Source organism: Leucopleurus acutus, assembly GCF_964270905.1.
Source record: "Leucopleurus acutus genome assembly, chromosome: 15".
Taxonomy (NCBI): Eukaryota; Metazoa; Chordata; class Mammalia; order Artiodactyla; family Delphinidae; genus Leucopleurus; species Leucopleurus acutus.
This window is the reverse complement of record NC_139157.1, coordinates 36,625,521-36,647,603: the sequence shown is the minus strand read 5'-3', so window position 1 is coordinate 36,647,603 and position 22,083 is coordinate 36,625,521. Positions and strand designations below refer to the sequence as shown.

At 42.4% G+C, this 22,083-nt stretch overlaps 1 protein-coding gene across 1 annotated transcript in view; it reads left to right on the top strand.

Moving 5' to 3' along the window:
* Positions 1-3,144: 3,144 nt before the first annotated feature.
* TPD52L1 (TPD52 like 1) overlaps positions 3,145-22,083 on the top strand; it is a gene marked incomplete at its 3' end in the record, with an annotated part of 99,611 nt that continues 80,672 nt past the window's right edge. The window contains exon 1 of the mRNA XM_082856115.1: positions 3,145-3,185. Within this exon, the coding sequence (XP_082712241.1) occupies positions 3,167-3,185 (19 nt within the window). The 5' untranslated portion in view covers positions 3,145-3,166. The remainder of the gene's footprint in view (positions 3,186-22,083) is intronic.

Sequence of the window (22,083 nt, the reverse complement as noted above, 5' to 3'; positions counted from 1 at the left end):
GGAACAAAGAACAAGAGGTTGAAGATGGTTGTTTTCCTAAGCTTTAAAGATGTGAAGGAAATTCATCATCCTAAGTGGCAAGGAAAAAGAAGGACATAGCACAGTCTTCCTTGCCTAAACCATTATGTGGGGAATAACACCGCAAACCTGGTTAATTCCTTCATCCTGCAAGACTCAGGTGAGGCAAGCATCCTCAAAGAAACCTTCCTTTATCTCCTCCCCCGTCTGAGTTAGGAGACCTCCCTCATTTCTCACATGCATACTCGACTTAACTCTGGTACAGACTTATTATATTGCACTGCTTTATAAAGCATCTCTTTACCCCTCCTTCTCACGAGACCATAAACTCCCCGGGTAAAAAGGATCATGGCTCTACCTGTATCCTCAGCATCTAGCACAGTCCTTGACACATAGAAGATATTCAGTAGCTGTTTCTGAATCAATATCGATATTTCATTATTATGAACAATGATACAAGAGTTTAAGAGGGCAGACCTTAAAATTTTATAAATCAGAAAAATAAGTCAGAGTTTAGAAGAAGTTTAGATGACTCAAGCTAGAACATCGTTAACTATTTTTAGCTCCTTTTAACAGCTAAGAGTCAGCTGTAACCTGGTGTTTAATCTCCAGCGTAGAGAGGACCAGAACGACGGAATAGACTCTAAAAAGTGATTTAATCACCAATTCTGATTCATCACTTGGTGCATCCATGGTCACTATCACCAAAAACCATTCCTCTATAGATCATCTATGCCTAGTGATCTATAGAGGAATTTTTTTTACATAACTTTATTTATTTTTGGCTGCATTGGGTCTTTGTTGCTGCGCTCGGGCTTTCTCTAGCTGTGGAGAGCAGGGGCTACTCTTCGTTGCGGTGCACGGGCTCTAGGGCACGCGGGCTTCAGTAGTGCAGCATGCGGGCTCAGTAGCTGTGGCTCATGGGGTCTAGAGCGCAGGCTCAGTAGTTGTGGCTCACGGGCTTAGTTGCTACGCGGCATGTGGGATCTTCCCGGACTAGGGTTTGAACCCATGTCCCCTGCATTGGCAGTGGGATTCTTAACCACTGCGCCACCAGGGAAGCCCTATAGAGGGATTTTAATGGCACTGATTACAAATCAAGGACATCTTCAACATAACAAAAAACACTAATGTGTTTATACATGTGCCAGGCAATCATGAGTATTCCTTCTTTCAAGCAAAAATGTAAGATTCTATTAATGTTTATTAGACTATATTCTGAGAGTAACTATAGAACCTACTAGTTAGTTAATTGTTTATTCAATAAATCTTTTTTTAGCTATGAATTTGTATAAGACTCTTTGGCAGGAAATATGAGAGGCTCAATATAAGACCCACACTGGCCCCTGACAGACTTTACCATCTAAGAGAGAAAAAAGACTGAGTAATACAGCAAATCATTCAAGAGCAAATGTAAGTAAATACTACATTGTCTTTTGCAGATGAGGATGGTATAGATGGGAAGAAAAGGGGAAGATCTGTGACAGCTAAGGACCTGAGGAGGTGAGACAGGAGGTGATATTTCTTAGTCCCTGCCATGCTTTCTAGTCACATTGCCAGGCCAGGCCAAGAAGAGAACTGTGAGTTTCTAGTCTTTTCTCTGAAAATATGACTGCTTCATCAACTTACAGATACAACCCATGGGTTTCAGATTAGAAAATATATCCACAGTTGATGCTTTTTATTTGCAGATTCCATATCTGTGAATTTGCCTCCCCACAAAAATTTATTTGTGACACCAGAATCAATAAAGTGCTTTCATGGTCCCTCCTGGACACGGGTAGAGGCCTGAAAAACTTGGGTAAACATGTGCACACCTCCCAGCAAAGGTCTAAAAAGGCTAAGCTCCACCTTCTTGTTTCAGCACTCAGATTAGAAACAAGTGCCCTTCTCACAGACTATAAACAGGCTATTTTTGTGTGTTATGGAGGGTGATTTTGCTATTTAAAACGATCCCCAAGCCTAGTGCTGAAGTGCTGTCATGTATCCTAAGTGCCAGATGGCAGTCTGTGCCTTAGGGAGAAATGCATCCATTGAATAAGCTTAAGAAGTTTCATTCAGGTTTCCTAAGTTAAATAAGCTTAATAGGGCTGTTGACCGGGGAGCTCAATGTTAATGAGTTAACAGCATGTATTAAGTGATGTATCGTTAAACAGAAACACACATAAAACAGTTATATACTGATCAGTTGACAAAAAATTTGGGGTCCAGAATGTCAGAGGAACCTAGCACTCTATTTCTACCAGGAGCAATGATTCCTTACTGTAAATCCACCCTCCTTCCTCTCCCCGGGGCATTGGCCCACTGTGCTGCAGCCCACGGATCTCGCCATTGGCCTAGCAACATCATTCACAATAAACTGTCCCATGAAAACAAAAACAAAACACACACACACACACAAGTTCATCTCCAGTATTCTGACACCAAGTGTCAACTGTGGAACTTTCTTCACCTAGGATATTAATTCATAATTTTTCTTTTTGTTGATGATTGATACCCTTCCCTTGATTTAAACGTACACATTATTTTTATCCCACATACCCAGTAGTCATAGATTCCAAAGCCACTGGATCACTTGAGTACATAAGTGCCACTGTTTAATGAAATATGTATATTCAGGTCTGTAAACTTAAACACGTGACTTGGAGCGCTACTTGCAGACGATTCTGACGGTTAAGTATTTACATGGACCATGGTGATATCCAAAAGAAAAATGCTTTTAAATTTGTGGATTATTTCATTGAACTATATAAAATGGGTATCAATAAATGTATTCACTAAAAAAACCCCAAATACACAAAACAGTGAAGGCACAGCCGACCTCAAGCCTTCGTAGGGCGGAGCACGCGCCCACAGCCCGGAGCGGGCGCCGTCCGCCCGATGCGCGGAGCGGCCGGCAGGTGGCGCCCAGCGGTAGGCTCCCTCCCCGCGAGGCCTGGGCCAGGTGGACTGGAAGGGGCGGAGGTAACCAGAAGCGGGCAGCTGAGGCCGCTCCGCGGTCCCCGCCCTTTCAGCGCTGCGCTCGCTCCAAGCGTGCAGGAAGAGGACGCGAGCGGCTGTGCCAGCTGCGTTCCGAGCTCGGGCACCGCTGCTGCTTCTCCTCCAAGCGCCGGGCGCCCCCGCCGCGCTCAGTCCGAAGTCGGCCACCATGGAGGCGCAGGCACGAGGTGAGTGGTCGCCGACCGCCCTGAGGGTCAGGCCCTGGGGAACATAAAGGCCCTTTCCCTGCATCACCTAACTTTGCTCCCGGACCGAGCTGATGGGTGACCGCACCACATGCCCGCAACTCCGCTCCTACCCGCGCTTGCGGGGCAATTCCTGCTCCCCAAACTCAGGACTTGCTGTGGGGCTGGGGAACCAGTGAAGGACGCATTAAGTGCAGAGGACCCTCCGCAGGAAATGCGCCAGCGGAATGCCCTACTCCTTTCCCAGCCCGTCGCCCACACGCTCCCCGAGCCTCGTGGGCGCCCAAAGAACCTGTTGGGCAGGGACCGGAGTCCGTGTTTCGTTCCCTTTTCCCCGCGGGGAGCAGCGGGGAGCGCTACGCCTCCTGCCCTGAGCGGAGGGCTAGCGTTCCGCAGCTCCCAAGTCCCGGGCTGAGCGCGGCGCGCGCCGCGGCGGTGGTTCCGCGGGGACCCGGTTCTCCCGGCTACGCGAGGGGTTTGCAGGGCCGGGACCTGCCTTCCGAGGCCGGGAGAGCGTTACCGCCCGCTGATCTTCAGCATCTCGACACGGGTGTCCCTGTTTCCCACGGTCGGGAGCGACTTCTGCCTCCCCAGGCGCGCAGGGCCGCCGGCCACGGTCTGGCCGCCACGCTCCCAGCTCCTGGGGTCGCCCGCTCGAGGAGCCCGAGACCTCTTCACCAAGGGCAGCCTGCTGTCTTGGGGTCACACGCGGACGAGGGTTAGGGAATCCTGAAGGAATCGTACAAGAGTGGAAGTAAATGGTCGGTGGAAAGAAGCAGAGGTGGGCGGAGGTGGAACAGGAGACTGGTAGGAAGGACACTGACTCTGGAGTCTATCTTGGGAGCAACGCCAAGAAGGGATGGGGGGCAGAGTTCAGCCTTTAAAACAGTCACCACCACCTTTCTAACGCACTGCGGGAAATTCTGTGAAGGCTTTTTAAAATAAATAAAAAACCTGTTTAAAAAAAAAAAAAAGGAAGAAGAGGTTCATGACCCTATGTGCTCGCCCTTTAGAGGCCAAGCGTCTTGCATGTGAGCGACTTGGCAGATACTGGGGCCTGGAGCCACCCAGCAGGTTCGCTGCCAGGATTACGATGGTCTGAACAGTACAAACCATCCTCGTTCTTACCATCAGCCAAGATCCTGTGCATAAAGCTGCCAATTCCAGTATTTTTTCCCGCACTCTCTAAATAGGAAAGGAGAATTCGACCAACGGTTGTTGGTCAAATTCAAAAGCAGAGGTCAGGTTGGAGGCCTTCACTGCTAAGCCGAAGCGGGTGGAAACAAGGCTGGAGCTTTCCAACCTGCTTTGCAGATTAGAATTATTTGCAGTCTTAAATACAGGCCCTGGCAGATTCCAGACCCATCAAATTGGAATCTCTGGGGCCTGGGCATGGGTATATTTGAAATCTTCCCAGGTGAATCTGTTAGTGAGGTTACTCGCTCAGTGAGTGAGCAACAGAATGTTACTCTGGCACAGCAGATAGGAAACATTCATCAGGTTACTGATACTACAGATTGGACCCACTAGTGTCATTCGTTTGCTTTATGTGAGAAATATACTTAACAAATATTCCAGTGCTTTCCTTGGCCAAGCACTGTGCTAGGAGGAACAAACACGGCCTTGATCTCTGCTTCATGAAATTTACAGTAGAGGAAGAGATGGACATTAATTTGATAGTTATTTGATAAGTAAAATGTAAAATTGCAAGCATCTTAACGATAAGAAGAGGGCCACAGTGTAGCAAGAGCCTGAAAAATCTCCCGGCCTAGTAGGTGATAATCAAGCCAGCAGAGTTTGTTCACTGTGTCCCTGTTTCTGCTCTTTGTGCTTTACATGTGTTGACTCATTTCTTCTTCACAGCAGTCTCATGAGCTAGGTAGTGTTGTCCTTCCCGTTCTCCAGAAAGGAAACAGGTCAAAGATGTAAATTTCTTGTAACATCAAGTTCAAGATCTTCTTGCCCCTTCACACGTTACTCTGGCTAAATGAATTGTCTCTTAGATTCTAAGAGAGTCCTGTGATTTCCTAAATGCAAGTTTCTATCCTCAACACCATTTATTTTAGAATTATCTCGAGTGGGGATGGCTTCTCTTTCTGCCTCTTGATCTAGAGAAAAGCAAAACTGAGTGAGGTTAAGTGGTCAGCTGCTGATAAGATATCCCCATGTACTTTGCAGGGGACCACCCCCCCACACAAATGCTATGGACATGATTTGCACACATCGCTCCATAAATGCAGCAGCGGGTCCTAGAAACGTTTCCCTAAGTGAAATGCTTCAGATATGTTCTTTGACTTTGGTAGAAGGTAAAACACAGAAGTGGGGTTAGGAGCAGAGCCATTCCACGAAGAGGGCCTGGAGAACAACAGTATGCAGTGAGAGGCCCACAGGAGGCCAACGTTGCCAGTTGTTTTCCTGGTAGTAGAGAATTTGCTTTCATAAAAATGATATATTAGACAGAGAATTTATTTAGGAATGTAGCATTTTCCTGAAACATATGGCAGTCCTTTAAAGTAAAAAGTTCCCGATCTTTTTGAACTACCTTTCAATATTTCGTTACTCTAGGAAATAACTTTCTGTCTTTCCCATTGTCTTTAATGTTAAAAGGCAAAATTTCACTTCACACTTGTATGTATTCAGATTAATAATTGTATTAGTGTCCTATAATTGCTGTAACAAATTACTGCAAACTTAGTGGCTTAAAACAACAGAAATGTTTTCTCTCATGGTTAGGAGGCTAGAAGTCCAAAGTCACTCTCACTGGACCAAAATTAAGATGTCAGCAAGGCTTTGATCCCTCTGGATGCTCTAAGGGATAATTTTTCCTTACCTCTTCCAGCTACTGGTGGCTGTTGGTATTCTTTGGCTGCATCTTTCCAGTCTCTGCCTTTGTGGTCATATTGCCTTCTCTTCTGTCTGTCAGATCTCCCTCTGTCTCTCTTTTAAGAATGCTTGTGATTTCATTTAGAGCTCCCCTGGGTAATCCAAGATAATCTCCGCATCCCAAGATCCTTAACTTCATCACATCTGCAGAGACCCTTTGCCCATATAAAGTAAGATTCAGAGGTTCCGGTGATTGGGACCTGATATCTTTGGGTGCCATTATTCAGCCAAATTACAGTAACTATTTTTTATATTCAGACATTCTGCTCAGGAGGATTCCCATAAGTCCATGAATGACATAAAGTAATAAACATCAGATTAATCCTGTTTGCAGATTCCATTAAAGTGAAAAGGTCACATTTACCTTACTTTCTACTTTGCTCAGAGGACATTTATTTGCACTCATCTTGTTCCAGGAAGAACTCAGGGCAGTTTATACAGATATATGAAACAAGGTAATGTAAATTACATTACAGCAAGGTAATGTAAATTAGAAACAGATGAAAGAAAACAAGCCAGGATAAGAACAGAAAATGAAGCAAGGAATGAGCTCTAGAAAAATGAATACAGTTATAACCTTTTTATTAATATTCCATGAAAACAAATTCTTGCTTTGTAAACAAGGCATGTTTTTTTTTTTTTTTACAAAGCAGTAAAATAATCCCTTCTCTCATAAATAGCAACTGGTCAAGTCTCTTATATTGTAGGGATCAGATACCCAAGGAAAAAAATCTGTTTTCCACATTTCAGGCCATATAATCATAAACCTCAAACTGTGGAAGCTAGGTATTACACATTTTGATTAATGACTTTTGAAAATATTATGAAGAGCATTCTTAGTGTCTTCAGAGCTACCTTCTATTGTTTTATTTTCCCTCTAAATAAAAGTTTTAAAGTAATGATGTTTATATAAGATAAAGTCAATCATTTGCAACAAATCATGTACTATTGTTGCAATTAAAATTCTTATGAAATGGAGTCATAACAAATCATAGATATTATAGTATATTGGAACCTATTTTGAATTGCATTCCCTAATATACACCGTGTTTTCTTGATACTCTTGCTAGGCAGAATCTGAGAAGTTGCTTCAAAAAACTTATAAGCAAAAGAGTCCATTTTTCTGGCCAGTCATAAGATTTGGTACTTAGGGAGCTAAGTAAATAATGAATAAGTATTGATACTTTGACAAATAATGATTTGTCAAATAAATATTTCAACAAATATTTATTGATTACTATAGTAATAGCAAATATTCAATAAGCACTTACTATTGAGAGGTAGCAGGGGATAGTGGTTAAGATTCCAGAATCAAGTCAAACTGCTTGTATTTTGATCCTACCGTGGTCACTTATCATTAACATGACCCTGAAAAATGTATTTGATCTCTCTGGGCCTTGGTTTCCCCATACATAAGTGTGGAAAACAATAACAGCTATCTCATAGGATTGTAATGAGGATTTAACGAGTTAATATATGCAAAGTGCTTAAAACGGTACCTGACACTTCGAAAGTACTCTGTAAACATTTGCTGATGTTTTTAGTAGCAAAGAACTTTACATGCATTATCTTATGGAATCTTTTAATGACACCATGGGATAGATACTATTACTTTTAACTCATTTTATAGACAGGGAAAACTGAAGGTCAGAAAAATTCAGTGAGGCAGGCAGAATTCAATTGCAAGTCCATCTGAGTCCAGAGTGTGAGCTCCACCACTATACTACACCATTTCTCAGTATGTGATGGGCAGTATATGCCAACGGGAAGCAAAGGTGTGTTTGATTGGCATGGGTCATCTTTCCAGGGAGGGCAACCAAGAAGAGTCATTCCTATGGGTAATGGCACATAGAACTAACTAGATGATATATTTCCATCTCATTGGGACTTTTTGAGTACTAAAGTACTAATTAGAACTAATTCACAATGAGGGTGATAAAAACAATAATACTGTATTTTTTTAAAGTGCCAGATGCCATGCTATTATGCACTTAAAAAAAATCATGTTATTACTAAATACAACAAAGTCAAGAGGAAGGTAATGCTATTTTCGTTTTACAGATGAAGAAACTAAATGACAGAGTAGTTGCACAACTTCCTTTAATTCATAGATCTTGGATGTGTTGGAGCCCAGATTTGGAATCAGAGAGTTTGACTGCACACTTTGGGATTTTATTAATATTCTATACCATCTCCTTAAGTTGGTGTGTATAAGTGGTCAGTGTGCAAAGTTAAAAATAATAGATTTTTCTTGACATTCTGTATGGTCAAGGCGGTTTTCAAAGGGCAGAATTTAACCATACTGTCCATTGCATGTATGGGCAGCGTCTAGGTCTGGGCATATGACCCAGATTAGCTGAGGTCTGCAAGAATAAGCCCCGTATTATGGCAAGTTGGGGTAGGGGTGCTTATGTAGCAACAGCTGGCTGTTTTAGTTCTGTTTTCAAGATGGGAAATTCTGTAAAATCACAGGCCATGTGATCCTTAGAACCAGGACGGAATTTTATCAGCAGCTGCAAGGAAAAGCCATTTCAAAGGTGGAATGGTTCAAATATGTCATTCCACTTCGTGTTCACCTATATCTCGTAATCTCAGGACTTTAAAATAAATAAAAGGCATAGGATCTACCTGCTTGTCTCCACAAAGTAGGGTCTGTACACTCTAGATGCCCGCTAAAAAGACTCATCTCAAGGAATACCCAAAAAAGAAAGATTTTTATAGTCTCATGAGTATTATAATTACTTGTTTACCCCGGTATGTTTTAATTTAACCATCTCCCAGCATGTTAGCACAATACCTACTTTAAGAAGGTACCTAGTGGAAAAAATTGAATCGTCAGAGGGTTTGTCCTTAAGCTACTGTAGCAATCTCTGTGTTAAACTTCTGTGGTCTAAAATGGCAATTGAAACAAACTTATGGTTACCAAGGGGGAAAGAGGGGGAAAGGATAAACTGGGAGATTGGGATTGACATATACACACTGCTATATATAAGATAGATAACTAATAAGGACCTATTGTATAGCACAGGAAACTCTTCTTAATACTCTGTAATGACCTATATAGGAAATGAATCTAAAAAAGAGTGGATATATGTATATGTATAACTGATTCACTTTGCTGTACAGCAGAAACTGACACAACATTGTAAATCAACTATACTCCAATAAAAATTAATTTTTTAAAATGGCAATTGAAGAAAAGAGGGTGGCAGTCCCAGTCATCAACCTGGCTTGCTCTCCATGTATGTGGACGTTCATCATGACTGCAATTTTGGAAGGTCCCCAGCAACACTTTGAAGCCACCTTTTAAACTTATGGAGTTAGGATGCAGTTAAGAACACGTAAAGGATGACCCCAATCTGTGGATTTTCCAGCCTGTCATTCTACTTTTCATTGAATATTTTAGAAATGAAGTGTAATTTATTTAAAATCTATACATTAAATTAAGAATCACTATTAATGTACCAGGGAAGGCAGTAGGACATTTTAATGAATTTGAGTTGGCTAAATGAAAGCTTTGGGTCCTCAAGGAAAGATGAATTTTAAATAGTTTCTCACAGTGTGAGTCGTTTATAAGTGTTACATTTTGATGCAGAGGGTGTGAAATTCCCAGAATAAAACCACAAATCTCCAAGAGTACCCCTTCTTCACCACCATATTGCTTCTTTCTCAAAAGACAAAAATCTGACACTTGACTATTTGTGCTATAGCCAAATGATGTACCACACACTGAAAATGTGTGTATATGTTACACCTCATCTCCAGACTTATCCACGGTTATTTGCACCTTACGCAAATTACGTTTTCCCTGCTGTGTATCTAAAACATAGAATCCTCCAAGCCCTTGGAAATTGCAAAATGCAATTTTCTTATAATTAGACGCCTCTTTTGTCAATCAATAACAAGAGCACCTTGTCAAGTATCCTGGAAACAGAACTGATTCATTCAAAAGAAAAAGATAACTAGGGATTGGGGACGGTGAGAAGGGATCTCTTCAGATTTCTCAGTTTCAGAGTCTCTGGCTGTTGGATATTTGTTTGTTTGTTTTTCACTGATTTTCCCCCCTGCACATGAATGAGCTGAGAGTAGCAATAATGAGAGCAGAAAAGAAAATTGTTTATAAGTATTTCCAACATTCGGGATTTCAAAATGGATTCATTTCTACATGAAGACATCATGGAAAGATGGTTCCCTTACTTAAGAGTTAGGACAAGAGTTAGGCCAGGAGGAAATTGAAGTCTTTGGCCTCGTTATTCCTCTTTTGATACCCCAGGTCTCCATCTGGAAATTTCAAGATATTCATTCTTCCTGCAAAGTTTATTTCAGGTGATTGGAAGGTTCTTATAAGCACTCACCTATTTCTATTTTCCTCATTCCATGAAGGACATTACTGACAAGGAAAATATCTACTGTGGGCCTACTGTGTGCCAGGCATGGTTGCAGTCATTATGAGATGTTCCATCAGGTTCCCATAGTCCACTCTCAATGACACTGTCCCTGAAAGAAGGAGGATTAGGACTTTGCGTTTTTTTCCCTGTGACAGAGAATGTATACAGATGAGATAAGATGCATAGATACAATGTATAGAGACAAGAACACACATGCAGAAATTTTTTGAAATATGATCTTGCTATTTTGATAAAATCTGCACGTGAAGACGTAAGGGGAGTGTATCCGCCAGCCAGAAGGCAGGTGGTCACTTCATGGCAGTGCTCAACGCATATGCTTTACAGATTCTCTTGCATGCAGGAGAAGGCCTGAGACCCAGGCCCCTCCTTTCGAGCAAGGGTTTTGGCCTCCACAAGGGAGAAAGGCCCTTGTACTTACAAATAAAAAATCCAATACATTTGAAAAGCAAATCTCGTATTGGAAGAAAAAGGGAGGTCGGTTGAGTAACAGTAAAAAAACAGCGGTAAAACACACATCTGAAAAGAGATTCAGGTATACAGTTGCAAAGAATTGGAATCACAATATTGCCCACACCACATTGACTTAAGTTCTTTGATTAGGTATGTTATGGGGTTGCTGACTTCCCTCATTAAGAGAACTGGACAAATAATAGTGGTATTAGCACTAACATTTTATAATCTACTATCCCAAATCTTACAATTAGATACAAATATAACTTTTTATGACTTCTGCTACTGTAGAGAAAAAAACCATTTATATTTAGTGTCATCCCACATGTTGTGTACTTACAGTTAAATATGCTTGTTTGCAATGACCCAGGAATTCACAACATGTAAGTACAAAGACTACCTCCTGTGGAGATCTGACCTCAGGAAAAAAAGAACTTGATGCCAGTGTTTTGCTTGGCCCTCTCTTCCCCGTGACGCCCTGTGCCTGCCTCTGCAGAGTTGCCTTCCTCAGATTTTTGTCCTTTCTTCTTATTCCTTCCTCAAGGCTGAGGGAAAATAGATATTTTGGATTAATGTAATGGGACCTGTTATATATGGTGGAGTTATAATGGTCCCATGTAATTGCTTTGAATTTGGGTTCTCTTTGAGGAAAGAGAAAATTAGCTCTTTCTCTTTAAAAAAAAAAAAATCCAGTGGTCAGTCCTCCGACCGTCCCCATCTTAGTTGACGTACCAGCATCTCTTGGCGCAGTTGCTCATTCCCTCCTCCCTGGAGCACTTTGTTCTCTTGGTTTCCAGGATGCCAAGCACTTCCCCCCCTCCTTCTTCGCAAGCCCCCCCTCAGTTTCCTTTGCCTTCTATCTGCACTCGCTCTCTTGGTGAGCTCCTCGTGACTTGTGCTTTTAAATTCCATCCATACGCCAACAAACCAGCAACTCCCAAAGTTATTTTCCCAGCCTGGACCTGGCCCCTCACCTTCAGCCTACTCACTTACTACGTCTGCATGAATGTCTCAAATCTTGAACTTAACATGTCTAACATTGAATTTCTGATCTTCTTCCTCTGAAGTAACCCTAGTCTCCCAGTATCTCCCAAAGTTATTGCCATCTCAGCTAACGGCAACTCCATTTCAAACATGGAAGCCCAAAACCTATCCCAGGAAAGGTTTTTGTTTTGGGGTTCCCCCCGCATCATATCCATATCCCGTTTCCAGTCTGTCACGGCAGCTCTACTTTCACGATATATTGAGAGTGGAACAGCTTCCCACCCTCTCTGCTGACCGTACCTTAGTCCAGGCCACCATTATTTCTCACCTGAGTTCCTGCAGGAGTTTCCTAGCTGGTCTCCCTACTTGGGCCCTGGCCTGTCTTCAGTCTATTCCCAGCATAGTAACGAGAGTGATCGTCTCAAAACAGGTAGTGTCATGCCATGCCTCGCTTCAGAACTCTGCAGGAACTCCTCCTTTCACCAAGAATAAAGAGGAGGGTCCTTTCTGTGGCCACAAGGGTGCTACGTGATTCCCCTTCCTCCTCGTTTCCCCGACCTTATCTCCTAATGCTTTCCTTTGGAGTTCCCTTTGCTGCCTCTTCAGAGCCTTTCAGCTGAGCCTTCTGAGCCTTCTGCCTCAGAAACTCTCCCTCAGCTACCTTCCCTAACTCTCCCACAGTACCTTCAGTGTTACCCTTAGTCCTGGCAACTGGGCCCCTGTTGTCAGGAGACAGTTCTCTGTCGGTCTCTCAAGTTTCTGCGCAACTGGTCTTGTGAGCAAAGGCATTCACAGCTAATTTTCCCTAGACTCTCTTTTCAAGGAGGTTTTGCATAGCAGGCAGCCTTGGAAGACAGAGACTGTCTCCCTTAGGGGCAGGTAGATTTACCGTCCGAGATAATAAAGATCAGGACTCCCTCTGGACCCCATGTCGTGCAGATTTGCTAGCAGCCCCTGTATAAAATCGGAGCATCCTAATCTCGGTGCTACTCGCGGAAACACATCCCACTGTGTAATCAGGCACCACTGGCCCTCAGCACGTCACCCTTGTGGAATTAGGGCTTAGGGAACTGGTGCAATGATGTTGCCATGGCTACTGCTATTGTTGTGAGTAATACATTTTCTTTTTTCTGTGACCCAGGAGTCTTGTATCTTCTGCCAACATCTATGAAACTGGCAGGCTAATTTGTTTGCTTGCAAGTGGGGCAAAATCCAACACTTCACAATTCTTGACACCTTTCCTGAGCCGTTAACTTTAGAGGACCCCATTTTAGCCTTCTGTGTGAGCCTTGTCTGGAATGAGTAGTCTATAGACCCACCTAGAACCTATGCCTCTTCTTCTAGACCGAGCTCTGGGTACCCGGGACTCCAGAATTCTCTGCCCAAACAGCCCTCAGTGTGTTACCAGGCTTGCCTGTGCCTTCCAAGAGTAGACCGTGCTGCCAGCGTGAACATTCTTCATCCTGAGAGATGACGGGCAGGCTGCTCTTGGAGTTGGCAGTGGGAGTCGCTCGGACATACAGGCTAGGGTACTGGTTGTCAGTGTGATCCCTTGACCAGCATCATGGGCTTCACCTGGGAACTTGTTAGAAGTGCAAATTTTTAAGCCCCGCTCTCTACCTACTGAATCAGAGACTTTGGAGGCGAGCCATCTGTGTTTTAAAATGCCCTCCCAATGATTCTGACGCACATTCTGTTTGAGAGTTCCGATATAAACTCACTGGGCTAGGTTTCCCCATGCACGTGCACAGGAGCCCCTGTTTGTGCTTGTGATGGACAGACCTCTAGGTGACCCCAGGTGATGAATGATTTCCAGTTTTCATACCCCTGTATGGTCCTTCCACTGAGATTTCAGACAGGACCTGTGACTCGCTTCTAACAGCATGTGACAGACATGATGGAATGTTATCCTTTGATTATGTTACTTTAATAATACTCTGTCTTAGCAGACTGGAGTTGAGACTCTCCTGGTGGGTTGATGAAGGAAGCAGCTGTGTTAGACAAGCTCACGTGACCAGGAACTTTGGGCAGCTTCTAGAAACTGAGGGTGTTTTCTAGGACCTGAGGAAGGCAGCAAAAACCTAAGGCCTTCTGCTCTGTAGATGCCAGGAAATTATTCTGCCAACAACCTGAGTGAGACTTGAAGTGGATTCTCCCCAGTCAAACTTCTAGATGAGAGCGCTGGGCTTCCCTGGTGGCACAGTGGTTAAGAATCCGCCTGCCAGTGCAGGGGACACGGGTTCGAGCCCTGGTCTGGGAAGATCCCACATGCCGCGGAACAACTAGGCCCATGCGCCACAACTACTGAGCCTGTGCTCTAGAGCCCACGAGGCACAACTACTGAGCCCACGCGCCACAACTACTGAAGCCCGCGCACCTAGAGCCTGTGCTCTGCAACAAAAGAGACCACCGCAATGAGAAGCCTGTGCACCACAACGAAGAGTAGCCCCCGCTCGCTGCAACTAGAGAAAGCCCACGTGCAGCAACCAAAAATAAATAAGTAAATTAATTAATTTAAAAAAAAAAGAAAAAAGAGAGTGCACTGTGGCTGGCACCTGGGTTACAGCTTACTGCCCTGTGAGACCGTGAAAGAGGACCCAGCGAAGCTGTGCCCAGGTTTCTGACCCACAGAAGCTCAGAGATAATAGAAGCATGTCATTTGAAGCAGCTAACTTCATGGTAACATGCCATGTGGCAGTTGGTAGCTAACATGGTGCAGGGTGTCTGCGGGAAGAGAGGACAGGCTGTGTGCCTCCTTTGCGCTCTTGCCGTGGGCCCTGCAAAGGTTAGTGATGATCATGTCGTCGTGGCCTCTTTACATGACACTTCACCCTACACCCTCACCACTCGCGCACAGAGACACTTACTATTGATATTTCCCTAACCTGCTTTCCATTTCTCTTTTTAGCCGCTATTCCCCTCTCACATACTGTATATTTTACCTAATGTATTTTTTTTTCCTTGGCTTTTCGTACCCCTCCTAAAAGTAAGTTCACTGAGGCCAAAATATTTTACTGTGTTCGTCAGTGCTCAATCTCCAGTACCTGGAGCTTACACATAATAGGGGTTCAATCAATATTTGTTAAATGAATGAAGCAAGCTACAATCTTTTTGAGAGTCTACTGGTTCCTTGTTAGTGCTCCACTGAAATCAACTGGCTCTTTCTACTGACTCAGTTCAGTATTGGAGAATTGCATGAATGGTAAAAAATAAATGTGAAGAAAATAGTTTGAAGCATAGTAGTTAAATAAATGAAAAAATGTGTTCCATTCCCTGCGACTTCCACCATAAAAAGAACAAACTGACCCAGGGTTTGCCATTCTTGCAAGACCAGAATCCATCTACCAGTATCACCATGAAATGTAACCCTTACTTTCTATCAGCAGGCCTCTCCTTTTTCTGTGGGAGACTGGCGACTGTGCGGTCAGTTTGTAGATGTGATCACGTGCTCACAGAAGGAATCCAGGAGGCAGAGAGAGTCCAGCTTCCCCACTGGTCTGTGCCCCATTTTCCTCTCTCCCTTCCCCTAATTACCAGGCTGTGCGAGCTCAGTCATTTGCCCCAAAGGACTCTCCACTTTGAGTCAGGCACATGGTCCAAAGGATATCTATAGAGAGCCCTGGCTGCTTTCCCCAGTATAAATCTGCATTTTTCCCTGGGTAGATGCTTTCTGTTGTTTCTGTCATCTGTCTCTTGATCATACCCTTTTGGGAGGCAATCTGATGTAGAGAGAGGGCATTGGCCTGGGAGCCCGGAGACTTGTGTCTGGTCTCAGCTTTGAGATCATTATGACTCACCTCTCAGGTCTGTTTGCTCACCTCTTACATGAGGGGTTGGATCGGATGTCCTTTGAGGTACTGACTAGCTCGTTCTTGAAAGGCTCATTCAAGTTCTTTTATCCGTGTTGCTTTCTAAAAATAAAAAAGTTGTGTATGTGTCTATGTATATATGCACATGTATAAATGTGTGTGTATGTTTATATAGAGAGAGCTGCTGTTCCTATATGTATAAAACAACCATGATGGAACTATGCTTGCTTGCATTTCTATATGGAAAGTTTGCAATCAGGTTAGGTATCTTCATTTCCTAACGTAATTCCTAATATTTTAGTCTGGATACTGGTACTTCTCATTTAGAGATTGACTGTACACCCACATAAGCTGTTTCTCCAGGCTGAGAAGATGAGTGCGGTCATGTGGGGAGAAGTCAGGAGGAAGAAATAGAAGAAAGATAAAGGTTCTGTCAGATAAAGGAACTCTAGCCTAGTGGTGGAGAGCACAGATGTTGTCACAGAGATTTGGATTCGTGTCCCAGTTCAGTCATTTTTTGGTTGTGTGACCTTTAACTTAACCAAGTCTCAGTTTGGTCATCTGCAAGACGGTGAGAGTTGTGGCCACCCAGTGGGTTTGGTGATGACTGAGGGAGATGATGCCCGTGAAGCCCTTGGGATGGTGCTTGGGTACTATTACGGTAATTAAAAGGAAAGTTGAGATTTATTTATTAAACAAATGTCATTTCTTTGTGAGCTTACCACCCTATTTTTATTGAAGCAGTTAGGTGTCAAGTTACTATGTTTAATGCATTCTTTTATCAGAAAATTCTTTGGATTTGGTACACCACCTACCACACGATTAAATATAGCTCTCTGGAGCTAAGGAAAGATGAGTAGGTTGAAGATAGAAATAAGTATATAAGTTGATGGAATTTGGACATCTGGCCAGCATGCAAAGTTCTTTTCTGAAGTATAAATTTTACCTACTAAAGCACACTGCAATTTTGCTAACAAGAGGATATTTTATTTAATTTTTATTTTTATAAATTTATTTATTTATTTATTTATTTTTGGCTGCATTGGGTCTTCGTTGCTGGTGCGGGCTTTCTCTAGTTGCGGTGAGCCGGGGCTACTCTTCATTGTGGTGCGCGGGCTTCTTGTGGTGGCTTCTCTTGTTGTGGAGCACGGGCTCTAGGTGCGCGGGCTTCAGTAGTTATGGCACATGGGCTCAGCAGTTGTGGCTCACGGGCTCAGTATTTGTGGCTCATGGGCTTAGTTGCTCCGCATCATGTGGGATCTTCCCGGACCAGGGCTCGAACCCGTGTCGCCCGTATTGGCAGGCGGACGCTTAACCACTGCGCCCCCAGGGAAGTCCCAAGAGGATATTTTAAATGATTGCTCTTTGGGTCCTTCTTTCTTTACTTGGGTAAAAGCTTAGAGATATGCAGGTATAACAAAGCAATGTTCATCGTTTGGACACGTTTTGAGGACGAACAGGTTAAATTTTTTGCTTTCATTTCCATTGCTTCTCTCATAATAATTTAATAAATCATCGGGGTGGTGGGGAGTGCTGGCAGTGCTTATCTTTTCAGTTAGCTGATCTTATTTCTGATCTCTCGTGGCTTGGATGTTGATTATTACAGTGCAGCCTTGCTGAAGGAATGCAGAGCCTGTGGAGCAAGGTGTGTATTCTGGATGGCGGGCCTTTGAAGATCCCGGTTTCTGTTGCTTAGCAGCATGCTTGAGATTTCTGAATATTCTGTAAAGCTCCTAATGACAAATGCAGATTTCTGCTCTTGCTGTTTCAGATGTTTCAAAAAATAAATAATGCACAAATGAAAACTACTTATGTATAAATATAAATACATAAGACCCCATCACAATCTATTCCCTTTACTCTACCTTCTTTTTCTTCATAGCACTATGGCATGTTATATTATGCATAACTATTTGTCTTCATTTTCTCCCAACTATCATTTAAGCTCCTTGAGGGCAGGGGCTTTGTCTCCTTTATTACCATATCCCCAGTGTCCAGAACAATGTCTGGCCCATGGAAAGCACTCTGTAAATATTTGTGGAGGAAACGATGAATGAATGAATGAATAGAACTGAGTGGATAATGTCTTATATAATCCCGGCAGGGTGTAATAGGGGATAAACATTTCAATTTTTATAAGAAATGAATAGTTTTTTAAATTTTTTATTATAACTTCTCATAAAAGCTCTCCAGATTAAAGAAGTGCTAGAGTGATAGTAAGAATTCTCAGTATTCTTTCATTGTCACAGAATGTTTCCAAGATTGAAATGTTGAAGAAGATATTAAGCTTAGGTGTTGGGGAGTCGACATAAAAATAGAAGCTGGGGTAGAACTAAGTTGCTCCTTTTAAGAAAACGAGAGTGAGAGGGCTGTGGAGAGGGTAAGGGAGAAATATGGGAAGCAGGGAGGGAAGGACCCACAAAGAGTGAGCCTAGCAGGAGAAAAAGAAATACAGCAGGAGAGAAGAAGAGATGCCTGGAGCCTGAGGAGAGAAACTTAGGACAAGAGATGCTCCTAATGGTGCTTTCCCAGGAAATGCTATCATCACCTCTTAGTTTCCCCTGTGATATCTTTATTCAATATAGAATTTCACATTTTTTTATAGAGTTTTGTTCGTGAGACAGCTCGAAAGAGAAGAGGTCATTGGACACCTGATGTGTATTTTCCAAACAAAGAAATAGATATTCAGTTTCTCCCAATCTCCATTAAGCAGATATTGAGCAAATACTTAATAGTCTTCAGTACGAGATGTGCAAATGAACCGTGTGCTTTGGGTGCCCAGGTTTTTCTGACTGTCCTGGGGCGGAGGGTCCAACAGGGCAGAGGAGGGACGAGAAGGAGAGACTGCAGCCCAGTCCCTTGGGGATGCTTTACCTGAGCAGCTGATTTTCAGTGCAGTCGAAAACCTCGGATCAGCAAACCTGTTCAAACTATTTTAACTGGACAAATGAAAGTCTCATTTATAGAAATAAAAGCTACAATAATTTGGTAGCATTTTCTTCTGTAATGTGCATGTGACCTGCTCTGCTTTCTATTTTGTAGAGATTTATGAGAAAATATGTCCATATTCTTTTTTTTTTTTTTTTGTGGTACGCGGGCCTCTCACTGTTGTGGCCTCTCCCGTTGCGGAGCACAGGCTCCGGACGCGTAGGCTCAGTGGCCATGGCTCACGGGCCCAGCCACTCTGCAGCATGTGGGATCCTCCCGGACCGGGGCACGAACCCATGTCCCCTGCATCGGCAGGCGGACTCTTAACCACTGCGCCACCAGGGAAGCCCTGTCCATATTCTTATGTCCACTATTCTGCATGTTGCAAGAAGTTACTGAACTTGAAAAACACTTATTTCCTTCCCTGAATGTGCCACCTCCCCCAAGCCTTTGCTGATAACCTGTGAGGGTTTGAAATATTGATGACTATGAGTCCATTTTTCTCCCATTTTCACTGACCTTTCACTGGAGAGTATTTTTAGCTTTGCTGAGAATTTAGAGAAGAGGAAATCTCTTACAGAAATATCAGCTTATGTGGGTATTCTTTCTGTTTCATAGAACTCAAGATGAATTCTGTAAAATGAATACTTGAATCATGATTAGCCTTTTATACTATTAAAGTAGTACAGTATAAGGTCATTTTAAAATAAGCGCCCAAGAAATAACTGTGTAATGTAAAAGCATATCCTTCTTCCCAAATCTAATCTTAATACAAGTAGATGTAATAATTTTGATAATCAAGTGTTTGTTTAGGTCCTGTGTAAATACTACCATTGTGCTATGAAAATATCTCTGGCGTCCTAGCAGATACAGTAAAGGCTGCTACTAACACATTGGCTTTTTGAGCTATGCGATGTATTCATCAACACACTGGTGAAGTGCTCTCTTGGCCGCACTGGTTGGCTTGCTCATCATTGGACGTTTTCCTGTCCCTTCGTTTTCCAAGCCCACTTTCTACTTCCCCATGTTAGACCCTTCGCTCAGGTGGTTTTGTCCACCTGGAATGCTGGTTCCTCTCATTTCAACTTGTCAGATCCCATCCCGCTACTAATGAACTTCTGATCTTCTCCCTGAGGTAATCCCCCTCTTCTGTCAACTTCCATGGCATTTGGAATCTGTTTTATGTCCTTAAGGAACAGCATCATAATTTAGAGTTGGGAGGGACTAATAAATGATCTCATACAGTCTCCTCATTTTGTGGCTGAAAACACTCCAAGAGATCTGGAGGGGGGATGGGGGCGTTGCCCCAGGCTAGTTTCTTATAAGTGGAGACACTAGAACAGAACACGGGTTTCCTTCCTGCCTCGCAGCCCTGTGATCCTGTCACGTGCAGCCTTCCACCTTCTGCAGCACATGGTGGTGATTTGTTCCTGTGTCTTGTTGAAAAGACTATGTGGAGGTTTATTTTTTCATTCAAACATTTTATTCATGACAGATTCAGAAAACTTACACTCTTAAGTTCAGCTTGCAAATCTTATTCTATTTATAAAATTAGCAAATGCTAATAATTACTCTTAAAGGAACTTTGAATAGCATGACAGTCAAATAGTATGACATACAAATTTAGCTCATATAGTCTATTTCATATTTGAGTACTTCAGTTTTCTAGTTGACATCCTTCCCAATTACTTAAATCTTGTAAATCTAAAAATTAAATATGTAAATATAGTAAATCTAAAATTCTCTTAAATGTTCTAATATTACTTACAAACTTAGTAAGATTTCCACTTAAAAATCACATTTAAATCAATTTCCTAATTAAACACTTAAAATTGTAATTATAAACCTGATCGTCTCTCAATAGACGAAATTCTCTCAAACATAATATAAAATACCAAATACTCAGATGTCTTCCCACAAGTACCCCAGTTCTGTGGTTTTGGTTTTATTCATGTTTTCATTCATTCATTTCTTTGTGCACCTGAAACTAATATAATATTATATATATATACTATATATATATATATAGTATAGTATATAGTATAGTATAGTATATATTATAGTATATATATAGTAATATATATATAGTATATATATATAGTTATATATATATATACTAATATACACCTGAAACTAATATAATATTATAAACCATTTTACCTCAATAAAAAAAAGAAATCTAAAAAATAAGTGAATAAATAAATAAAATATCTATGTGCCAAGACATTGTTCTAGACTCCAGAAAAACACAAGCAAACAAAATGAAAATTTCTGCCTTCAGGAAGTTCATATTCTAGGGAAGAGGCAAATAGTAAACAACATAAATTAATTGAAGATGTAGTATACTAGTTGTTGGTCAGTGCTAAAGAAAACAGTAAAGTGCTGAAGGTGGTGGGTGGAGTGATGGTTGTAGATGATTCTGCCTCTCTCTGGGATTGATACTGTGCACAGAGCCTTTAACTGAGCTTACTTTCCAGAAGAGAGACATGGCTTTCTGAGTACACTTGAAGTTGCACAAGGAGAAGAGATTTGGGTTGGGACGCTGCCTGCATTCCCACTGGTGACCCTGGTGAATATTCTGAACTTATAATTGCTCTGTCCACAACTCCGTGACTTCTAAAGGGCAACCTGTAGCCCCACATCACTTGATTGGATTTCATTATTTCTTTGCCTCTTACAAAATATAAACATTCTTTTCGCCCAACCTTAAAGACCTTTGATGTCCCTCTGAAATCCTTCCTATTCTTCAGACCGCTCAGTCTTAACAGACGTACCTGACTGCATTCCAGCCATGCTTCATGGTTCTCTCCTGCAATTTGGACACAACTTCCCCAGTCGCTTGCCTGATCAACTTTAACTCTCCAGGCAACAGTGAACTTCAAGAGGAAAAACGCTGTGCCTTAGATCTCTTCCGTTTCTCGGTTATCACTGTGTTCTGTAGAACACAGAGGATTACCCAAGTAGACCCTTAGAAGACAGTGGATTACCCAAGTAGACCCTGTTGCTAAAGGCAGTAAGTATAGAGCTGCTCAAAGAAAGACAGGGTAGCCCCACTCAGCCTCTGGGTTGAAGGCAATTGCTCAGCGACTGGACTCCCTGAAGTGTGAATAAGAATTATAATAATCCCCACAAGCCTCAAAGACCTTTGTTAACTAAGAACCACTACAGGAATGCTAATTTTCCGTGGTATTCGTGGTTGAATGTTTATTCTGTAAATCCCTCAAAGCACTTCACAAGCAGATCGTCTTTTTCCCTTTCTATTTAGGCTTTAGGATAATGCAAGTTGTACTATTGTTTTGTTTTCACAATGCTGATAATTTTATTGTATCTGGTATATATTGAAGACACAAGTTTTTTTCCACAGGATAGCTTCAATGTAGCAGAATGATCTTTCATTTCTTTCTTTTCAGTGGTACT